Here is a 19,624-nt window from a genome sequence, read left to right on the forward strand (position 1 = left end):
CATATGACCAATCACAAGCACAAGCAGAAGCTAACAGTGGCATAAGCAGTGTGTTGGACACACAACTAGACTCACCGGTAACATGCGATACATGCTGCCATGCAAACGCGTTGCAACGAACCAGACAACGAATTTCTGATCGAGTCGGAGCCGACCCTTTGGCCTTTGGCCGTTCGATGATTTTATCACCAATCGTCTTTCTAAAAAAATGTTATGATAAATACATCAATAAGGTAGAAGAACAAACAAAAAGTGTGGGGAATTGTACCTGCATTAAGTTTGAAGAGACTGAGCAATTTACTGTTCAAGAAGGAAATGTTAATCCTAATTGTTCATTTCTCAAGAGGTGGTTTGGCCAGTTACTTTTCAGCGATAAGTGTGTAGTATGCACTAAAACAAAAAAGATTGGGACGAAATACCGCCCTTTAAAATCGTACGAGTGTGAACCAGGCACATGTGTTGAAAAAAAGGATTACTTGGCCTCTTTCATAAAATTTTGTAAGGAACACAAATGTGATCATAAAAAAAAGCAAAGCAAAGAAAGAAGTAAGGCAAAGAAGAAACAAAGAAGAAAGAGGGAAAAAAGAATGCGCGAGAAAGTCAAAGGTACAGGCCTTTCGAGTTTTATTACTTCAGTATTTAAGAACCCAGAAGAAGATGACTATACACAAAAGTTGTTGCCCAATGAAGGTAAGCTTTTTAATCCGTTGCACATGTAAAACAAGACTTATTTAGAGTACCTACCTACGTCTACCAACGTCTTGTTTATTTATGAGTAGGTATACTGCGTAGTTATAATTAGACAGAGATTTTTCTAGCACGAACGAGGCAACGCTAGTGACTTCCTACCGATATTTAGTTTATCGATACCTATCTTATAAGATGCAATACAAAGGCCACATTTGGAAATAAATGAACAAGAATAAACTAAAGTCTTGACTAAAGCATTGCCTCGTTCGTGCTATAAAAATCTCAATGTCTAGTTATAATAATTCCATTCGATATAGAGAAACAATGTTTAAAAAATTTAAAAAGCTTACTTTGTACTTATAACTTATAACGTTATAGGTACTCGTACCTAACTCGTGTGTGTGGTATGTGTGTTATAGGGAATATTACGCAAAACTCTGCGTAGAGGGCGTCACTAGCATACTCACAGGGCCTACCGCGAAACACGAAATTTGAAAATATGGTTTCTGCCTCTCTATCACTCTTGCTTATTCGATCGATAGAAAAAGCTCGTAAGTTGAGTTGTGTGTTGCTTTGTTGCTTTACGTTACGGGCTAAATTATTTTGTATGGTTAATATTTTCATTTTATTTCAAAGCAATATACTTCTAGGTCCTATGCTAACCACCGTTTAAATATTCGCTCGTATTTAATTTACACACTGTAATTTTGTATTACCTATCCTAAAATTAAAATCTATGTTGCATAGATACAATATACCTACCTACCTATACTTTTGTTCATATTTAGGTTAAAAATTTATTACAACCCAAACTAGAAGCAGTCACGCTATTCTATACCGGTACTAGCTTTTTTGTGACACAAACTAACAACGGCAGCAGGATGTAAGTACATATGTAATTCTTAGGTTGTTAACTAATTGCTGGTTTGTTAGTGCACACCGTTGTATGGGGACCTTGCACTTTGAGACTATGCGCTGAAACTTGGCACAGTTGGTTCTTAGCTGGTCTTGAGCAGATACAGACCGGGAGACATCGAGAGCCACCTCTCATTTAGTGGGGGGGAGGGGGGGAAGTTCGACGCTGCCGCGCTTCACTTGGAGCAACATTTCTCTAAAACTATACCTATTATGGCATGTGATATATCATTATCCAATAAATTAAGGATGAGGAATCTGTTTTTAGAACAAAAACAATGCACTTTCTAACAAAAAAAAAGAATAAAGTAGAAAAGACTAAAAAACGTATTTTTGTTTTTTTATTATCTTTACCAATTTTTTTTAAAGTGTTGCAGGTATCTGCAAAAAAAATATAGTCGTAAAGCTACACTTATTACGTGTAAAAAAATATATAGTTTATTATAAAAATCTGTTGATAAATGGGAGATAAAAAATAATATTAAGCGTGGGTCAGAGTGATCTCATATGAAGGTGGGAAGGTTACTTATAATTTGTTCTACAATCGTTTATTTTTTTTAGTTTTTCGTAAATAACTCGTAAACGGTAGCCCACAGCAAAAAAATATATTTTACGTAAATAATCTGTTTTAGATTTCTTATATTATAAGTGCTACTGTTTATCGCTAGGATCAATATTAAAAAAAATATTGAAGGGAGAAAATAAATTCTAAGGTCCCCTTTTTTAGTCATTCGTACATAACTCGTAAACGATGGCCAATAGCAAAAAATGTTTTATTACATGAATAATTTACATAAAATTTCCTACAAAAAAGGTCATTTAAACTTTTTCGCTAGGATCAATATTAAAAACGATATTAAAGAGAGAAAATAAATTCTAAGGTCCCCTTTTTAAATATTGATCCAAGTGAAAAAGTTTGAATAACCTTTTTGGTAGGAAATTTTATGCTTATTATTCATGTATAAAAATATTTTTTGCTATTGGCCATCCTTTGCGAGTTACTTACGAATGACTAAAAAAGGGGACCTTAGTATTTATTTTCTTCCTTTAATATCTTTTTTTAATATTGATCCTAGCGAAAACAAGTAGCACTTATTTTATGACAAATTTGAAATAGATTATTTACGTAAAAGAAATTTTTTTTCTATGGGCTACCGTTTACGAGTTATTTACGAAAAACTAAAAAAAATAAAGATAATAGAACAAATTATAAGTAACCTTCCCACATTCATATGAGATCACTCTGACCCACGCTTAATATTATTTTTTATTTCCCATTTATCAACAGATTTTTATAATAAACTATATATTTTTTTACACGTAATAAGTGTAGCTTTACGACTATATTTTTTGTTTTCAGATTCCTGCAACACTTTAAAAAGAAATTGGTAATTATAAAAAAATCAAAAATACGTTTTTTAGTCTTTTCTACTTTATTATTATTTTTTTGTTAGAAAGTGCATTGTTTTTGTTCTAAAAACAGATTCCTCATTCTTAATTTATCGGATAATGATATATCACATGCCCTAATAGGTATAGTTTTAGAGAAATATTGCTCCAAGTGAAGCGCGGCAGCGTCGAACTTCCCCTCCTCCCCCCCACTAAATGAGAGGTGGCTCTCGACGGCTCCCGGTCTATATCTGCTCAAGACCAGCTAAGAATCAACTGTGCAAAGTTTCAGCGCATAGTCTCAAAATGCAAGGTGTCAAGCACTAACAAACCAGCTATAACAAGAGGAAGAATATACATAAAAAAAACATGAATTAATAATTTATATAATATATAAATCAGCATTTACTTAAAAAAGAATAATACTTTATTTTATCCCTTTGGATGTGGGTTTTCTTCATTTTTGCAAAAAAGTATTTGTTTCGATAATAACGACTTCATTGCTTAAACGAAACGATTACTCTGCCAAATGGAAATCGTCCAATAATAGATCTGCTAATTTACACAGAAGCGAACTGAACGGTATGTGAACCAAGAGTCTACTTAACGTAAGTCGACCAAAAGTTAAATTTAGAAATAAATGACTCTGCGAAACGATGTTCAGCTAATCGTTGTCGGCGAATCGATAATCTGCTAAAAGTTTCTCGGAGAATTAGGTAGGTATCCGTCAAAATATCCGGATGTTATATTTCCCGCATTTCAGGAATTCTCATAGTATCAAAAGCTTTAGGGTTAAGGCAACATTAATAGAACTAATTTGATAGGAAGAAAGCGATCATTTTGTCATCTGGCCGCGTAGCCAAGAAGCCAATCGCTTACGCTCCGTAGCGATCGAAACGCAACTGTCACTGGCACGCTAATATGGAAGAGTGATAGAGACACATAATGCTTTTCGTTGTCGAAGCGATAGTGATTGTAACCACAGTATAAGAACAGTAGTGAATCTTCATAGAAATGTGCCGCTGCCGGCTTGAATGTGTGCGTGCGCGCCGGGCGCCGTGTACGCACGCGCTGCCACGCACACATTAGCATAATATACGGGGGAATACGGTGGCGGCAGTGTGGGCCGTACCGCGACTGTGATCGCGCGCATTCGAATACGCTACCCGCCCGCTCGCATTTGTCTGCTCTGACGGTACGCCTTAATTTTTTTGATCATGACTATGAACAGAGGCAATAGTATAAGTAAGGTACTAGATTGAAAAGCTTGATTATATCACTATTGTATACAATACTTTTTCTACGAATCTACAAAAATAATACTTTAAACTAGTAGAATCATACAAACAAACCAAACCAAAAGTATACTATACAGCTAAGATACGGGAGCAGCCACGATACCTTCATAATACTGGTACGCGCCCCGGCCGCCGCGTTGGTTGGTCAATGACACCTCGTAACTCATGAGGCCCTGGTACTTGCTCCGCGCTAAATTCAATTTTTAGACAGTTGTTTTCCCGATTTTGGCCACCGTAGCCTATGGAGACTAACAAGCAACACTAAGTGGTTTTCGTAGTCTATGGATGTTGCTATATTAAGGGTGTCACATGCGCGTTTCTGATTTATTACCCAATTGTTTCTACTATACAACCTAAAATTAATAATTAATTTGAGCTATGGTTTTGTTTCGCCCTCTTGACCGCGGCGAGCTGTAATTGGTCATTTTCATTATAGTTGACTAAACTGTATCGAAATGAATATTATAGTTGAGTTGGGAGCCCGTACATTAAAAATACCCATTTGCAGTTTGGTATAAGAAATCTTAATTCAAAAATTACAGTCGTACAGTAGAAAAAAAATATAGTGTCTCAATAACGACTCCTCAAACCCGGACTTGTCATTCTTCATAATACCTACTTGCCCATGCTTCCCTAAAACCTTTTTACTAAATTTATACGTAAGGATGAGAATTTACTTTACTTTAACCGCTAACAATAAAGCGTTCCGAACATGCAGAAACCGGAGGATTTTTTTCTGTATCGAATTTATAATTTTTTTAATAACTGCCATTTCCTAATGTTAATATTTAAAAAGCGTTTTATTTATACTTCATCTATGAATTGATAGAACATTTCATTATATTATAATAAATAGAAACGTAGTGCTACTCATAATATGCAAATAATATTTAACTAAAAATAAAAGTGACAACCCTAAGCGCCAACGCAAGAGTAGGCAAATAACTTGCCGAGCGGCCTTAGATTCACTACTGTTCTTAGTGTACTGTGTTGTAACCTTGGCTAGGCCGACTGGACATTAAATTTTGTCACCTGGGCATTCTATCACTACGGGGAATATGTATAACATTCGAACTTTTTCACACTAGGCATTATGACATTTGGCCTTCTTGGCAGTATGGCATTATAAAAGTATGACTGACAGAAGGACATAACAACACTAGACTTTCTGGCAATAGGACTAGTACATACGGACTTATCGGCAGTAGGGCACTGTGACTGCACGTTTTGACACTTGGACATATATGCCCCTAAAGGCCTCTTTACACTTAAACAGCTGACCCGATTAAGATGAAGTTGGTATCCCAGCAAACATTTTTGGTCAATATTCCGATAAAGGCACCTATTTGCGACCTGCAATATTGACCAAAAATGGTTGCTGGGATTGACATAGTTCGAGGCCCGGAGAATGACACATGATAGTTTTAAATAAATTAAGTACATCATCATTCCACGCAGACGAAGTCGCGGGCAGAAGCTAGTATAAAATTTGTGATTTCGGAGTTGTTCCCATAGAAAAAGTTGTTCAGTATGGCCTACCTAATCACCTCGCACAATATGGCTTACGGTCCAAAAATGACCCTGTATATTCGGATTTTAAAGGAAATCCTCCAATAAGCATCATCAAAATTAATTCGGCCTGGAAAAGGGTTAATAAGGAATAAAATCTTTAATCGTTCTTATTACAAGTACCTAGGTACTTACATAATACAAGAAAATTGCATAAGGTAATCCCGGTGAAAAGTTAATTGCAGAGAGATAAGAGAGAAAGAGATAAGTATACTAGCTGGTCCCTAACTACATTAACAGTGTAAAAGCTAAGGTTCATAATTTCCACCTAATGGGACCTAATTTATAAAACTTTCCTACACAAGGCGTCCATTTAATTATTATAAAAGTAACACAACTATAACAATTATTGTTTTTAGGAAAAAGAAAGTACAAGAAGGAAAAGGAAAAAAAGGACGGTAAAGACAAAGAAAGAAAGGGTAAGCTTTTTAATCCGTTGCACATGTAAAACAAAGACTTATTTAGAGTACCTACCTACGTCTACCAACGTCTTGTTTATTTATGAGTAGGTAGCAATTAGCAGTAGCTAATTACGTAGTTTTATAATTAGACAGAGATTTTTCTAGCACGAACGAGGCAACGAGGAAAGGAAAAAAAGGACGATAAAGATACAGAAAAAGAAACAAAGGGGCAGAAACGTTTGGAGGATACAGCAAAGAAAACATTAGCAACAACCAGACGTGGTTATAGAAGACTCACTAGAAGAATTAGAGAGAGATACAATCGTAATAAAAAACTCGCGCAAGGGCAACAAGGGCAATATGCCTGCGATTTCTACTTAATGTCCTTAAGAGCAAAACCTTGTTTGTGGGTGTATTATATGTGTCCAATGTGCTATCCGTACTGTTTGCAACTGCTGAATATATGGAGGCAAGTGTCAGATCTTTTGCTGTTCTTCGTGGCGATTATAGTGTGGAGTCCGTGCATCCTCTGCGCTGAATGTCTCAAGGTGGTAGCCTGTAACATGTGTGTGTCCTGACTAAATTGTCACTTGTGTTTAATTAAATTGCGTGAGTTAATGTTCCGTTTCTAGTTTTATTAGTCCCTCTCTTCGAGCAATACCGGCTTCCGACACGTCGGAAGGGAGGAGCCCAAGCGATATCTTACCGTACAAATCGTTCTGCCATTTTTTGCGGGGGGAAAAGGTGCACACAGTCGCACTTCTCACTCACTACATACAAAATCCAATCTGTAATGATGACACAAATACATAGAAAATGACACACTTCAAATGGTACGAATCTTGCACACCTCGATCTCTTTAATGTACACGCACCGCGCTAGTTGTGTGCATGCACAGTTGATCTTGTACCTCGGCAGAGGGGAAATAGTGTGAATGCCGACTCCCTTCCGTGTTGCTTGAAGATCTCTCTCATCTTTGAGCAGGTGCAGTCAGCATCAAAAATAGCGGATCAGACTACGGGTCAAAAGTGTCTGCCATGCTCCAATAGCTAACAAAAAGACATGTCTCTATATGTAGAACAATTAGTCAGTAGAACCATGTCCATACTTGAAGTCGCGCTAGATGTATGGAATCGCGCGCGAGAACGCATCTCATGCTAGACCGCCATGTAACTATATTCACTAAAGACTTAACCAGAAGCATAGGTAGAGAAAAAATACATAAAGTGCTCACTCCATACATCAGTTTTGGTACCAAAACGGCTATTATTTTCGCAGTCGATATCTAGCATCGAGTAGCGTAATTATCAGTACTGCTGTAATTATCAGTGTGCGGCACTAGTATATTCAGTACAAAAATGCTTGTGCCGCACACTGGCGGATTCCCGCCTTAACAATGTCCAAAAGTTGTCATATCAAAATGTTCTTTTCACCACACCAGCTCGGAAAGGCTTACTTTGCACTTCAAAACCTGATAAGAAAGTTAAAATAAAAGATAAAATTCTAAAGTAGAATAATGAAGTAGCGTAATGAAGGATTCAAGTGTTAACGCCCAAGACGAAATAATTTTGAAACCGTGTGACACATACTGCTTTTCACATCACCTATGAGGAATTTATTATGTTCCAAAATATTATTTAAGCTAAAAATAATTGTATCCAAACGAGAAATAAAATCGTGCCAAAGAACAGAAAAGTGCCACTTTGATCCCTCCTAGCAGGGAAGAAAAGTTCCACTTTGATCCCTGTTACCAGGGAAGAAAAAGCCACTTTCCGAATTGGTGAAGTGAAAAAAATTGTGTCTCACTCGGTGGCAAAATTTGTTTAACCCTCGTGCCTTGAAACCCTCGCAACGCTCAAGATTCCACTTCTCGAACCACTCGCTACGCTCGTGGTTCAATTTTGGAATATTTCGCTTACTCGGGTATCAATATTTGCACGAGCGGTTAAACAACAACTTTGCCCCCTTGTAAAACAAATAACTATTTTGCTTCAAGATTGAAAAAAAAAAAACAAGTGTATTCATTTTGTTTCACAAACCTGTATTTGGGATTAAATGAAAGGGCACCATTATCGCTCCACAAAATAAGCGGATCTAGCAAAAAAGCAGTACAAAAGTAGGCTATGCTTTAACTATGGCATAATAAAATTATTATTAAAGATAAATCTGTTAACTAATAATACAATAAACTTAACTACATTACGTATGTGAAATTGATTTTCTGAGAAGTAGGTAAACATACAGTCCGTGAAATGGAATGCACACTGATTAGTCTGTTCGAGAAACGGAAAACGGTGAAAAATAGAGATAATACTCCTAAAAATACGTGTAGGTATCACACGTAATGATGATGATTAGATTCGTAATGATGTCTAGAAAAATGTATTCGAAGCGTGTATTAGCATACAAAAAATTACAAAAGTTATAACAAAAAAAAGGAGAAAAAAGTAAATTTTTCTTATTTCCCAAATATTTCAAAACGTATTAATAGTAAAGAAACCAAAATTAATATTATAAAAGAGGAGGATATTTCCAATCAAACATGCCACACTTCCAGAACTGTATCTCCATTATTTACACTTTTTATTCAACGCTGAACACAGCCCTCCGCGCCTCATTTTCAGGAAACGCGCGCGGCGTAAAAAGCCGATTACGTAACATTAAATATAATTTTAAAAGTATTAAATATTCATTGATAACGTAAAAAAAATATGGTATATTTAAAACATGTCAACAAATGTAATACTTGTAGAAATTTATCTTAAAGTAATTTTTTCAACAAGTGAGGCAATTGTTAGTGAACAAAATTTTCTCGAAATTCCTTCTTTATTGAAAACGAAAGAAAAATGTATAAATAATTATTGTATAATTTCCTCGCTTTCTAGAGCCCGTCTCATATACATGCTTAATAAGATCACGTTATAAAAGTTCTGAAAAAATTTATAATTTGGTTATAATATTGTTTTATATTTTACAACTTTACCTTGATTTTTCGTTTTTCGTAAATTTTCTATGTTATTCTAAAACTTATTTTAAGCAAAGTATTAACTTTATTAAAACTTTTATAATGTGATCTTATTAAGCATGTATATGAGAAGGGCTCTAGAAAGCGACAAGATTTTACAATAGTTATTTATAAAAAATTTTTCGTTTTCAATAAAGAAGATGTTCGAGAAAATTTTGTTGATTAACACTTGCATAACTTATTGAAAAAATAACTTTAAGATAAATTTATACAAGTAGTACATTTGTTAACATGTTTTAAATACACCATAATTTTTTTAAATTTTTTAATCAATATTTAATATCTTTAAAATTATATTTAATGTGACGTAATCGTTTTCCCACGCCGCGCGCGTTTCTCGAAAATGAAGCGCGGAGGGTTGTGTTCAGCGTTGAATAAAAAGTATAAATAATGGAGATACAGTTCTGCAAGTATGGAATGTTTGATTGGAAATATCCTCCTCTTTTATAATATCAATTTTGGTTTCTTAAATATTAATACTTTTTGAGATATTAGGGAAATAAAAAAAATCTACTTTCCCCCCCTTTTTTTGTTTATAACTTTTGATATTTTTTGTGTGCTAATACACGCTTCGAATACATTTTTCTAGATATCATTACGAATCTAATGAGGTGTCACACGTATTTTTAGGAGTATTATCTCTATTTTTCACCGTTTTCCGTTTCTCGAACAGACTGATACCTTAAGGCCGTAACACAGTATCGCGCACCGCACCGCGAACTTAGTGCGTCGCACCCATAAGTGAGAGCGAGAAACATATCTCTTTCCCGCTCTCACTTATGGGTGCCACGTACCAAGGTCGCGGTGCGGTGCGATAGTGTGTTACGGCCTTTATATGCGTAAACTTATTAAAATCACGCTTTTTGGATCTGATTGTTTTATAGAGTCAGACCAAGAATAGTCTGCAGCTGATTAGATAGCCCACGCAGTGCAAGTGTTATTTTAAACGTCAAACTTCTATGAAATTATGACGTATAAATTTAATGACACTTGCACAGCGTGGGCTATCAAATCCGCTGCAGACTTTTTTTGGTCCGACTCTAAATTTTATAATTGTACACGTTGAAGCTAAATGCGAGCAAATTGGTTGGGCGGTATTTATACATAAGTAATTGGGAAAGAAATATGAACAGCCGCCAGGTTGAGTCGTAAATTTTAACTAATTTTCTCTCGCACTCGCTTTATCTGTCACGTAGAATATTAACAACCAATAAATTAGAATACTTTCACATCTGTATCGAAAAGTTTACAGTAGGTACATATGGTCCAATTTTCCCGCACTAGTGCGTAAAATAGCACTTTTCGTGCGTATGTCAAAAGTTTAAAGGGCCATATGTACTGGATAACCGAACCGTACCGCGTACCGCACCGCAACCGTAAACTGTTGTACGATACACGTCCGAATAGGTAATTCGAAACGAGTGGCGATAAATGAAACCACGACCGAATGGAGTGTTTTAAATCGACATGAGACGAGATTCCTCTTTTCCGCACGTGTATCGTAAATAACTATTTTAGTCTACGAATTTACGAACTGTACATCTACCTACAATGGGTAAAAAATAACTTTACCGCTACAAATTATAATCGACAGAATATTGCAGTTTCGTGGTTTCAGTTTTATTACTTTCACTGCGGCTGGTGTTGTTATATATCAATCACCGAGTTACATCCCTAGATATTTTCAGATTTAGGCTTGTTGGATTACTACATATACATCTCTTAGGTGTAGGCCTGCCTGACGCTTGTTTTTTCAAGTGCGCGAGATAGAAACTTTACAGGTGACATACGATTTCTGCTTTTATATAAAATAGGTTACCACTAACGATATAACGTCACTAATTGGACAAGCAAAAGTCACTAATTACAAAAAAGAATATTAAACAATAATCGACCTTCTTCTAGTACTAATATGGTTCACTATGGCTATGAACTTGTGGTACTTAGTGACTTTTGCTTGTCACCCAACGATAATTATTCTCAGCTCGCACGAATACCTACTCGTATTCACGAAACTACTCAACTAATTTATCAACTATCCTCGTGGTTTGGTGCGGTTTAGAGATGTAGTTTTAGTAAATCTTTAAAACGAGATCTTGTTTGTCGAGTGACAAATAGGTTATTTCAGTTGTCATATAAATAGGGTAGAATATATCCAAATCACAAGAAAATATTTTTAACGTGATACAAAAATACAATGTGTGCAACGTTGTTTTTCGGCGTTTAGATAGTCTGTTCGGAAAGAGAAGAGTCGTGAAATGTATTAGGCCCCATACATTAATACAGTAAAATTATACATTTAGCGTTTGCGTCAAATCCGGTAGTTCTGATTTTTTGCAGACTTATTTATGATGTTGGTCCAATGAATAATCCAAGTTGGTGACCTCGAGCGCCGAACGCAACTTTGTCAAAAATCGAAAAACCTGCGAAAATTTCGGTTTTTGTTTAGTTTTGGGCGATTCTAACCCTAAAGCACTAGTTTTTGATAGTACCTTCCTGAGACGTTTTTAAAGAAGACTAAATTTCAAAGAATAAATTTTAAAGAATACCTTAGGAACAATCGTGCCAAGCGGCATCGCCTGAGTCAAAAGTGCATACTCACTGCACTCACTTAGCTTACGAGCTCAATTTCAAAAAAAAACTAAATTTTGAAAGCCTTTATCTCGAAAACGATTCAATCTACAGAGACAGTTCTAATCTCGTATTGTAGCAAAGGACCATGGGCAAATTTGTATGGGCACTGTCCCCACCCACCAACAGAAATGAAACATGTCTCATTTAATAGATCTTGGCAAACTGATGATTTTTTACTATGACGAGAATCGCCCTATGTATGGGGTTTTTTTCTGTCCCTAAGCAGTTATGTTTTCATGGCGGTGTTCCGGTTTGAAGGGTGAGACATGGCAGTGCAATTACTGGGTATTGTGGCATAAGATCTTTACGTCACATGGTCGGTAACGCGTATTACGTGATAACCATGAGTTGTTACATCCGTCTATAGGCTGCGGTGACTGTTTACCATCACGCAGCCCCGCATGCTTGTTTATCAATCAACTAGTATAATAAAAAAACAAAAACTTTCAATGAAATGAGCAAAAAATATGTAAAAACAAAGCACGGTTTTCAAAGAAAACCCCATACATATGGCGATCCTCGTCATAGTAAAAAATCATCAGGTTGCTAAGATCTATTAAATGAGACATGTTTCATTTCTGTTGGTGGGTGGGGACATTTCTGCCCATGGTCCTTTAGTCTTCTTTAAAAACGTCTAAAGAAGGTACTATCAGAAACTAGTCCTTTAGGGTTAGAATCGCCCAAAACTAAATAAAAACCGAAATTTTCGCAGGTTTTTCGTATTTTGACAAAGTTGCGTTCGGCGCTCAAGGTCACAAACTTGGATTATTAATTGGGCCAACATCATAAATAAGTCTGCAAAAAATCAGAACTACCGGATTTGACGCAGAAGAGCCACGTTACGAAATTCTACAATTTCACTGGATTACATTCCACGACTCCTCTTTCCGCAGACTCTAGCTCGATTTTTTATATAAATAAGTATACAATTTTAAAATATTAAATTATACAGAGTTGATTGATAAAATGACTATTTCACGCATCAAGCTACGACAAAATAGTATAAGTAATAAATAAATAGGTACAGTTTTCAACACATTTTCCCATGCTTTATGCAAAGTAATACAATATGTAATGAACCAGATCCAATAAAATATTGATATTGATGATAATGTTAATAATCATCTGCCATTAATTTTAATTTAAGTTTGTATACTTTGTTTAGTGATCGTGGAAGTGTGATTGGTAATTTTCCCTAGCGGGCTTTTATGCACTGACACTAATCAAAAATATATATATCGTCACTGCTAAAAGCAGACTAGATTCATTTACACATATTTAACTACACTACCATGTTAACACAAACTACTTATTCCTGTTTAAATATCTAACTAATGACTTTTATAAAACTTTGATCCATACACGCAGTCTTTTATAAGACCGGGCAAGATAATCCCTCGAATAGAAAGTATTTCGGTTGCATGTGTTCAGCGTCGCGCTGACCTCACGTGTTTTGACTTTGCGATGAGAGAAAAAAAAAACTACGGGATAAGCGAAGCGTTATGTACGGTGACAGCAATCAGCGTACTGCCGCGACCAACGGGGGTTAATAGGTTTTTAAAAAGTGTTTGTTTCCGCACAATAAAACCCTCACTGCAGCGATAAGTTCAAGAACTCGTGCTTTCGCCTCCCCTCCGCAGTTCTAGCATGGCATGGATCGAAACGGGGCGTCCGGACTATCAGTGACGGAAAGACGGTCACTTAACAAAACAGACCCTTGGTTTTATAAAAGACTGCCGTACAAAAATTACCATCAGTATAAATAGTTTTGTTGCAATAAGCATCCTACAACCGTTTGTTCGTAGTGGCACGTGTGACATTCTAGCATCACGCCACGTCAGATCTACGCAACTTATGCAGGTCATGTGGACCGATTACGGAAGCCTGTTAAACTATCCGGCGGCCCTCACCGACCCAAGGCTATGACCTAAGGCCTACGCCTTTGTCAACAAATTTTGGAGTAAATACAACCTGACAGGACCATCTTTAGCTTTAACCTTTCAAAGAAATTGTTTCGAAATTTAAATTGAGATAATGAGGGTGTTAATTATACATTGTCTGTTGGTCTCACATTAAAGTCCACGCCGGTTAGTGTTAACGCAGTGTCTGAATCAAACTTTGGTAACAAACACAAAATATGTATACGCATTTAAGCTTTCTTAGTGTAAACTATGTGTGTCAGAAACAAAAATATCATGGTGTCCCTGCTGGTCAGTATGCTACAAACAAAATGCGTAAATATTTATAATGAGTCTATAGGTTTTTAGTCCTTAATATACTTGTGTTTTCCCTACCGATATTTAGGTATATAAGTTAAAGTGGCCTTGTCCGGTAGTATGTATCCCACTGATTTCCTTGGGCTTGCTGCAGAGGCTTTCAGATTTTATTGTTAATGGCTGACGGTCCACTTGGCGCTGTCACTAGTGTTTAAGTGTATATTGGTTACCTAATGATGCTTGCATACAAAATATATATGCCTGTTTTTAATTCTTACCAAATTCGGAAGAAAACGTAAAATTTTCATTATAAACTTAGCTAAACTATAAATCGTTTTGAATTTTTATGCTACCTAACATTGTCTGACATAAATTATAATACATAATAATTAAAACTTATTATTATTACTTATTAAAAAGAGAAAACTGACAGTTCAGAGCGTGTATTTCATAATATTACCTCGTTATCGTATACTTTTTATGAATTTAAGTTACCTTGATTTACGTGGCTCCTTATATTTCGAATTTATACATGAATCTGAGTAAAAAAAAAGTAAAATGCCTGTTAATTCACTCCTGATTTTGGATACAAGTGTGTATATGTCGGCTGCCGATCATATATAAAGTTCCTGCGTCATGTTTTGACGGTAGTCACATGTTTAATTGATAGTTAGGATAGGTTCGTTAGTTGCTGGTTGCTTCCAATGTCCGAAAGGCAAACTGTCCAGAACGCTTCGCGGGGCTGCGTAAACTCAGTAATCGAGACAATGATTTTCACGTCTCACGATATGGCTAGAGATTTCATTATCTGCCGGATTTTACGATCGGCCGCCGACATATACAATATGTATTATTTGGAACATCAGCAACGAATTACTTCTTAATTGCCGATATCGGATTTATAATACAGTAATTTAATACATTTAGCGTTTGCGTTAAATCCGGTAGTTCTAATTTTTTGCAAACTTGTTTATGATGTTGGCCCAATGATAATCCAAGTTTGAGGCCTCGAGCTCCGAACGCAACTTTGTCAAAAATCTAAAAAAACCGCTGATGATATATAACTTGCCCTAGTTGCTCAGAGCAGGAAGAAATATAGCTTAGATTGCACCTGGGGAGCCGACCCTTTCCCCCCCTTTTTTGGGGGGTAGGCACGGTACGATCTCGTGGCTACCGGGTCAAATCAGCTTTGTATGACCTTAGAAACAATTGTGCCAAGCGGCATCGCCTGAGACAAAAGTGCATACTCACTGCACTTACTTAGCCTACGAATGTTGATGTTTGATGTTTGATGAATACAAGTTCGAAAAAAATAAATTTTGAAAGGCTTTATCTCGGAAACTATTAGATGTACAGAGACAATTCTTGTATCGTACTGTAGCCAATTTTGTCCACTTTAAAAACACCCTGAAAAGGTACTATCAAAAATTAGTCTATTAGGGTTATAATCGCCCAAATCTAAAAGAAAACCGAAATTTTTGCGGGTTTTTCGATTTTCGAGAAAGTTGCGTTCGGCGCTCGAGGTCACAAACTTGGATTATTCATTGGGCCAACATCGTAAATAAGTCTGCAAAAAATCAGTACTACCGGATTTGACGCAAAAGAGCCAGGTTACAAAATTCGACAAAGTTACTGGATTATTACAGTGGTTTTCATATACGATTGAGTTTCGTCAATCGTTGACAAAAACGAATGAGGTATTAAACATTACATCGGTATTATAAAAAAAAAAATGAAACATACCTACGATATGCAGCGTTCATGTTATAAATATAGGTGGGAAAGTCAACAGGTACCAGTATATCTACATCCACAGATAAAAAGTTCTAAACGTTCATACACTATATTTATTTTAATCTGCTGCGGTCATTTGACTTCGACACTCACCACAACATAATATGTTGTGGTGAGTGTCTGATATTATCAGAATAGTTCGTAATACGTAACAAGTGTCATGTATGACCGAATAGGTAAAGAATACAGTGAAATCATGTTAATCAAACGGAGTTTCTTCATCCAATTACGGCGACCAGCAAGGCTTATTATTATTAGACACGAGATACTTAACACATTCACTGCCCCCAACGCACATGTGCGTTCACCGTCATACAAGTTTGTTCCTAGGCCACGCCCCCTGGCAGTGAATGCGTTAACCCGACTTTGGGAAATGGTCTATGATAACTTGATAACACTATTTTACTGCAGCTGGCAACATTTTTTGACTTGTCGACTTGTTATTGAAGTTTTTTGGATATAGGACTGAGTTATGGAAATTCACGTCCGCAGAAATTGAAAATTTCGACCCTGCCCTGGGTTACTTGGAAAGCGTCTTGTATGAATTCTGCCAAACCTAAAGCCGTTGCCGGGCTGTCAGTCGTATCTGACTTCACCAATGTATGCCTTCGATTACATAATATATTATAAGCAGAGGTCGGCGAGGGTGAACTATTTGCCTTATAATATGACGTAAGAGATGTCAAATTATAAGGCAAATAGCTCACCCTCCCCAACCTCTGATTAAAAGGCAACCAACTCAACCAATAAGGCTTTTTTGTAATTAAAGTTTGAACTTCTCGGCGACTATTTTCTTATCTTTGGCTAAATACCAAGACACTGGTGTTTGTCATATAAATAATACTACTTAATAAATTATAATACATGATTGGAACTTTTATAATTATATAATCTATACCCTATCACACGTACACTATACATAGACCGCGAGGCATTTACGTCCTCCAAACCCTCTTAGCACCATTATTTTTAAACAAATACAATGCAGTCAAGATCACTGGCGCCGAAGCAAGCGTAACAAATAAATGAATAATTATTGGATATAATGGGCATGTCAATCAGTAGAATGTTTAATAGCAACTTTATGCGTGTTATAGACAAGGGCTTGTGCACAAATCAGGCGAGGTTCGATAGGGGGGAGCGTTGGGAGCGGGGGGGAGAGGGGTCGGGGGTATAAGGAGACCTCACGTGTATTTTCTACAGTGAACGAAACTAAGAAAAAATACCTACCACATGAGTAGGAAAATACTTTTTCTCGGTTTCGTCAAACACAAATTTTCACTTCACACTTAAAATCAAAATAGCGAGTCTATTTTACGAAATTTTCGAGTGCGTGCCCTTGACCGGTCGGATAAAAAAAATCAAAAAAATACACGTGAGGTTATGTGGGGGAGGGGGGTAATCAAAGTTCTCACCAAATATCACCAAGGGGGAGGGGGGGTCAAAAATTAGCCGAAAACACCTCGCGTGATTTGTGCACAACCCCCAAGTGGTATCTATTTTTCCTGAGAATTACATATCTAACTATTATAAATACATGTCTGATACAGACTTAAAACACTATCCGGATGTTTTTGACTTGATTCTTGCTCCGATGTAAATGACCTTGTCTTTACGTAGCTAAAGTACATACTATAAAGTATATATTTTTAAATTCCTACTAGTGGCGCATTTACGACTACAAACCTGTTGTACAAATCCTAATCAACTATCGATATCTGCGCGAATCCTATTAATGTTTTGTCATCAAATTGTTCATTAGGTACGGCTGAATTCTGAAAAAAAAAAAGAAAAATATGTCATCTAATGGTTTTGATACGCGTACGCATGCCTAAAGACTAGGTAGAACTCGATTGATATCATAAGTTATGATTCATAACTGCAACTTATAATGGTTTAAATGATATCTTAAACTTATTTAGGGCAGTTTAAAAATAACAATGGAATTATCAAACTACACAACGGGACTTAATACAACCTTGGTCTTGTCTGATAAACAAGACTAAGGGGTCATCCATTAATTACGTCACACAAATTTCTAGGTTTTTTGACCCCTCCCCCCCCTTGTCACATTTGGTCACATTTGGCAAACCCCTCCCCCCTAGTGTGACGTCACATTTTTTCTACGAAATCGCCAAATCGAATTAAGTAAGTACCTAAGTATTATTAATATTTTATCAAAATATTTTTGACGATATAAATATTAGTAATTTTATAACCCAAAACTGCTTAGGAAAGAAAATTAAAAGAATAAAAACGATTATCGTTTTAAAAACTTGTTATTTAAATGTACAGCGAATAAAATACTTAATTTAAAAAAAAATTTCGGTTACTGATGAAGTTAAAGTGACGTCACAAAGTTTGTGTCTTCCCCCTCCCCCATGTCACAATATGTCACATTTTCTTGACCCCCTCCCACCCCCTAAACGTGTGACGTAATTAATGGATGACCCCTAAGTGCGGGTAGTTCGAAAAACTCGCGCGGCTATAGTTCGTTTTTTTTAGCATTAGAAAGAACTTGGAAGAAGGTAAGCGATCTTGACATGTCTTTTAAAAGGCTCGCTCGAAAATGCAAGAGTGATAGAGAGGTAGATAACGATATTTCGATTTCCTTGTTTCGTGGTAGACCTTCTGTTTGTGTTAGTGACGGGCTTGCGTAATATTCCCGATCTACGTTAGGTTCACACGGCGTTAATTTTACCCGTATACCGTATACCGGATTTTATCGAATACCGTAGTGACGGCAAAATTTGTATGGCAACTTACAAAATCGTTCATACGGCTAGACGGCTTTCCTGCATAGACGCCGTGTGATCGATTTTGTAAGTTGCCATTATACATATGCCGTATACGGTATATGGGAAAAATTAACGCCGTGTGAACTTAGCCTTAGTGATTGACAATCACTGGTTCATTGAAGTTGCAATGTGCGTGGCAATATCTAAATATTAGGTTTGAAATGGTTAACTCACCAAGTGGAATGTGACCGTCTTGGGCGCGGTAGGCGCGAGAGGCGTCTGCGAGTCGAGCAGGCTCTCCAGGTGCGTGGAGATGGGCACGGAGTCGCGCGGGTCCACCAGCCCGGCGCCGATCAGCTCCGCCGCGATGCCCTCCGCCGAGTCCTTGCCCATCACGAACTCGAACCGTATGTCGTTCAGCTCGCGACGGGAATTTCTGTGTAAATTTATTCATGTTATTTTCAGGCTACCATTAATTGTTGCAACTATGGTAGGTAGGATAATTCGACAGTCACTGGCCGCCCTAAACTAAAAATGAATTCTATTCACCTATAAACAGAATTCATTTTAGTATAAGGCGGCTAGTTATTGAAGGCTGGCCAGTTATTGAAGGCTGGCCAGATATTGAAACCTTATACTAAAATGAACTCTGTTTATAGGTGAATAGAATTCATTTGGTGGCCAATTACTAACAGTGGCCAGTTACTGGCGAATTACCCTAATTAACGTTTAACACTAGCGCCGACCTTACACATTTAAGTACAGTTAAGTTGGGATTGGGGCATTTTATTTGATTGTCTTTTATCCCTATTGATATTAACTCTGTCTGTCTGTTACCTCTTCACGCTTAAACCGCTGAACCGATTAAAGTGAAATTTGGTATGGAGTTACTTTGAGCCCCAGAAAAGGGATCATCATTCCAGTGTTGGAAAGTGTCTTTGTAAACTGAAAGAA

General features: G+C 36.7%; 1 protein-coding gene and 1 long non-coding RNA gene across 2 annotated transcripts in view; one reads left to right on the forward strand and one right to left on the reverse strand.

Annotated features, from left to right (window-relative positions):
• LOC134803926 (uncharacterized) overlaps window positions 1–19,624 on the reverse strand; it is a 102,998-nt gene that overhangs the window by 37,768 nt on the left and 45,606 nt on the right. Inside the window, exon 13 of the mRNA XM_063776743.1 lies at window positions 18,905–19,106. Coding sequence (XP_063632813.1) covers window positions 18,905–19,106 — 202 coding nt within the window. The remainder of the gene's footprint in view (window positions 1–18,904; window positions 19,107–19,624) is intronic.
• LOC134803990 (uncharacterized) lies at window positions 287–6,884 on the forward strand. Its single transcript, XR_010146060.1, has 3 exons — window positions 287–690; window positions 6,221–6,280; window positions 6,428–6,884. It is a non-coding gene; the product is annotated as an uncharacterized LOC134803990 (long non-coding RNA).

This window comes from Cydia splendana, chromosome Z, assembly GCF_910591565.1.
Source record: "Cydia splendana chromosome Z, ilCydSple1.2, whole genome shotgun sequence".
In the NCBI taxonomy this organism is placed as follows: domain Eukaryota; kingdom Metazoa; phylum Arthropoda; class Insecta; order Lepidoptera; family Tortricidae; genus Cydia; species Cydia splendana.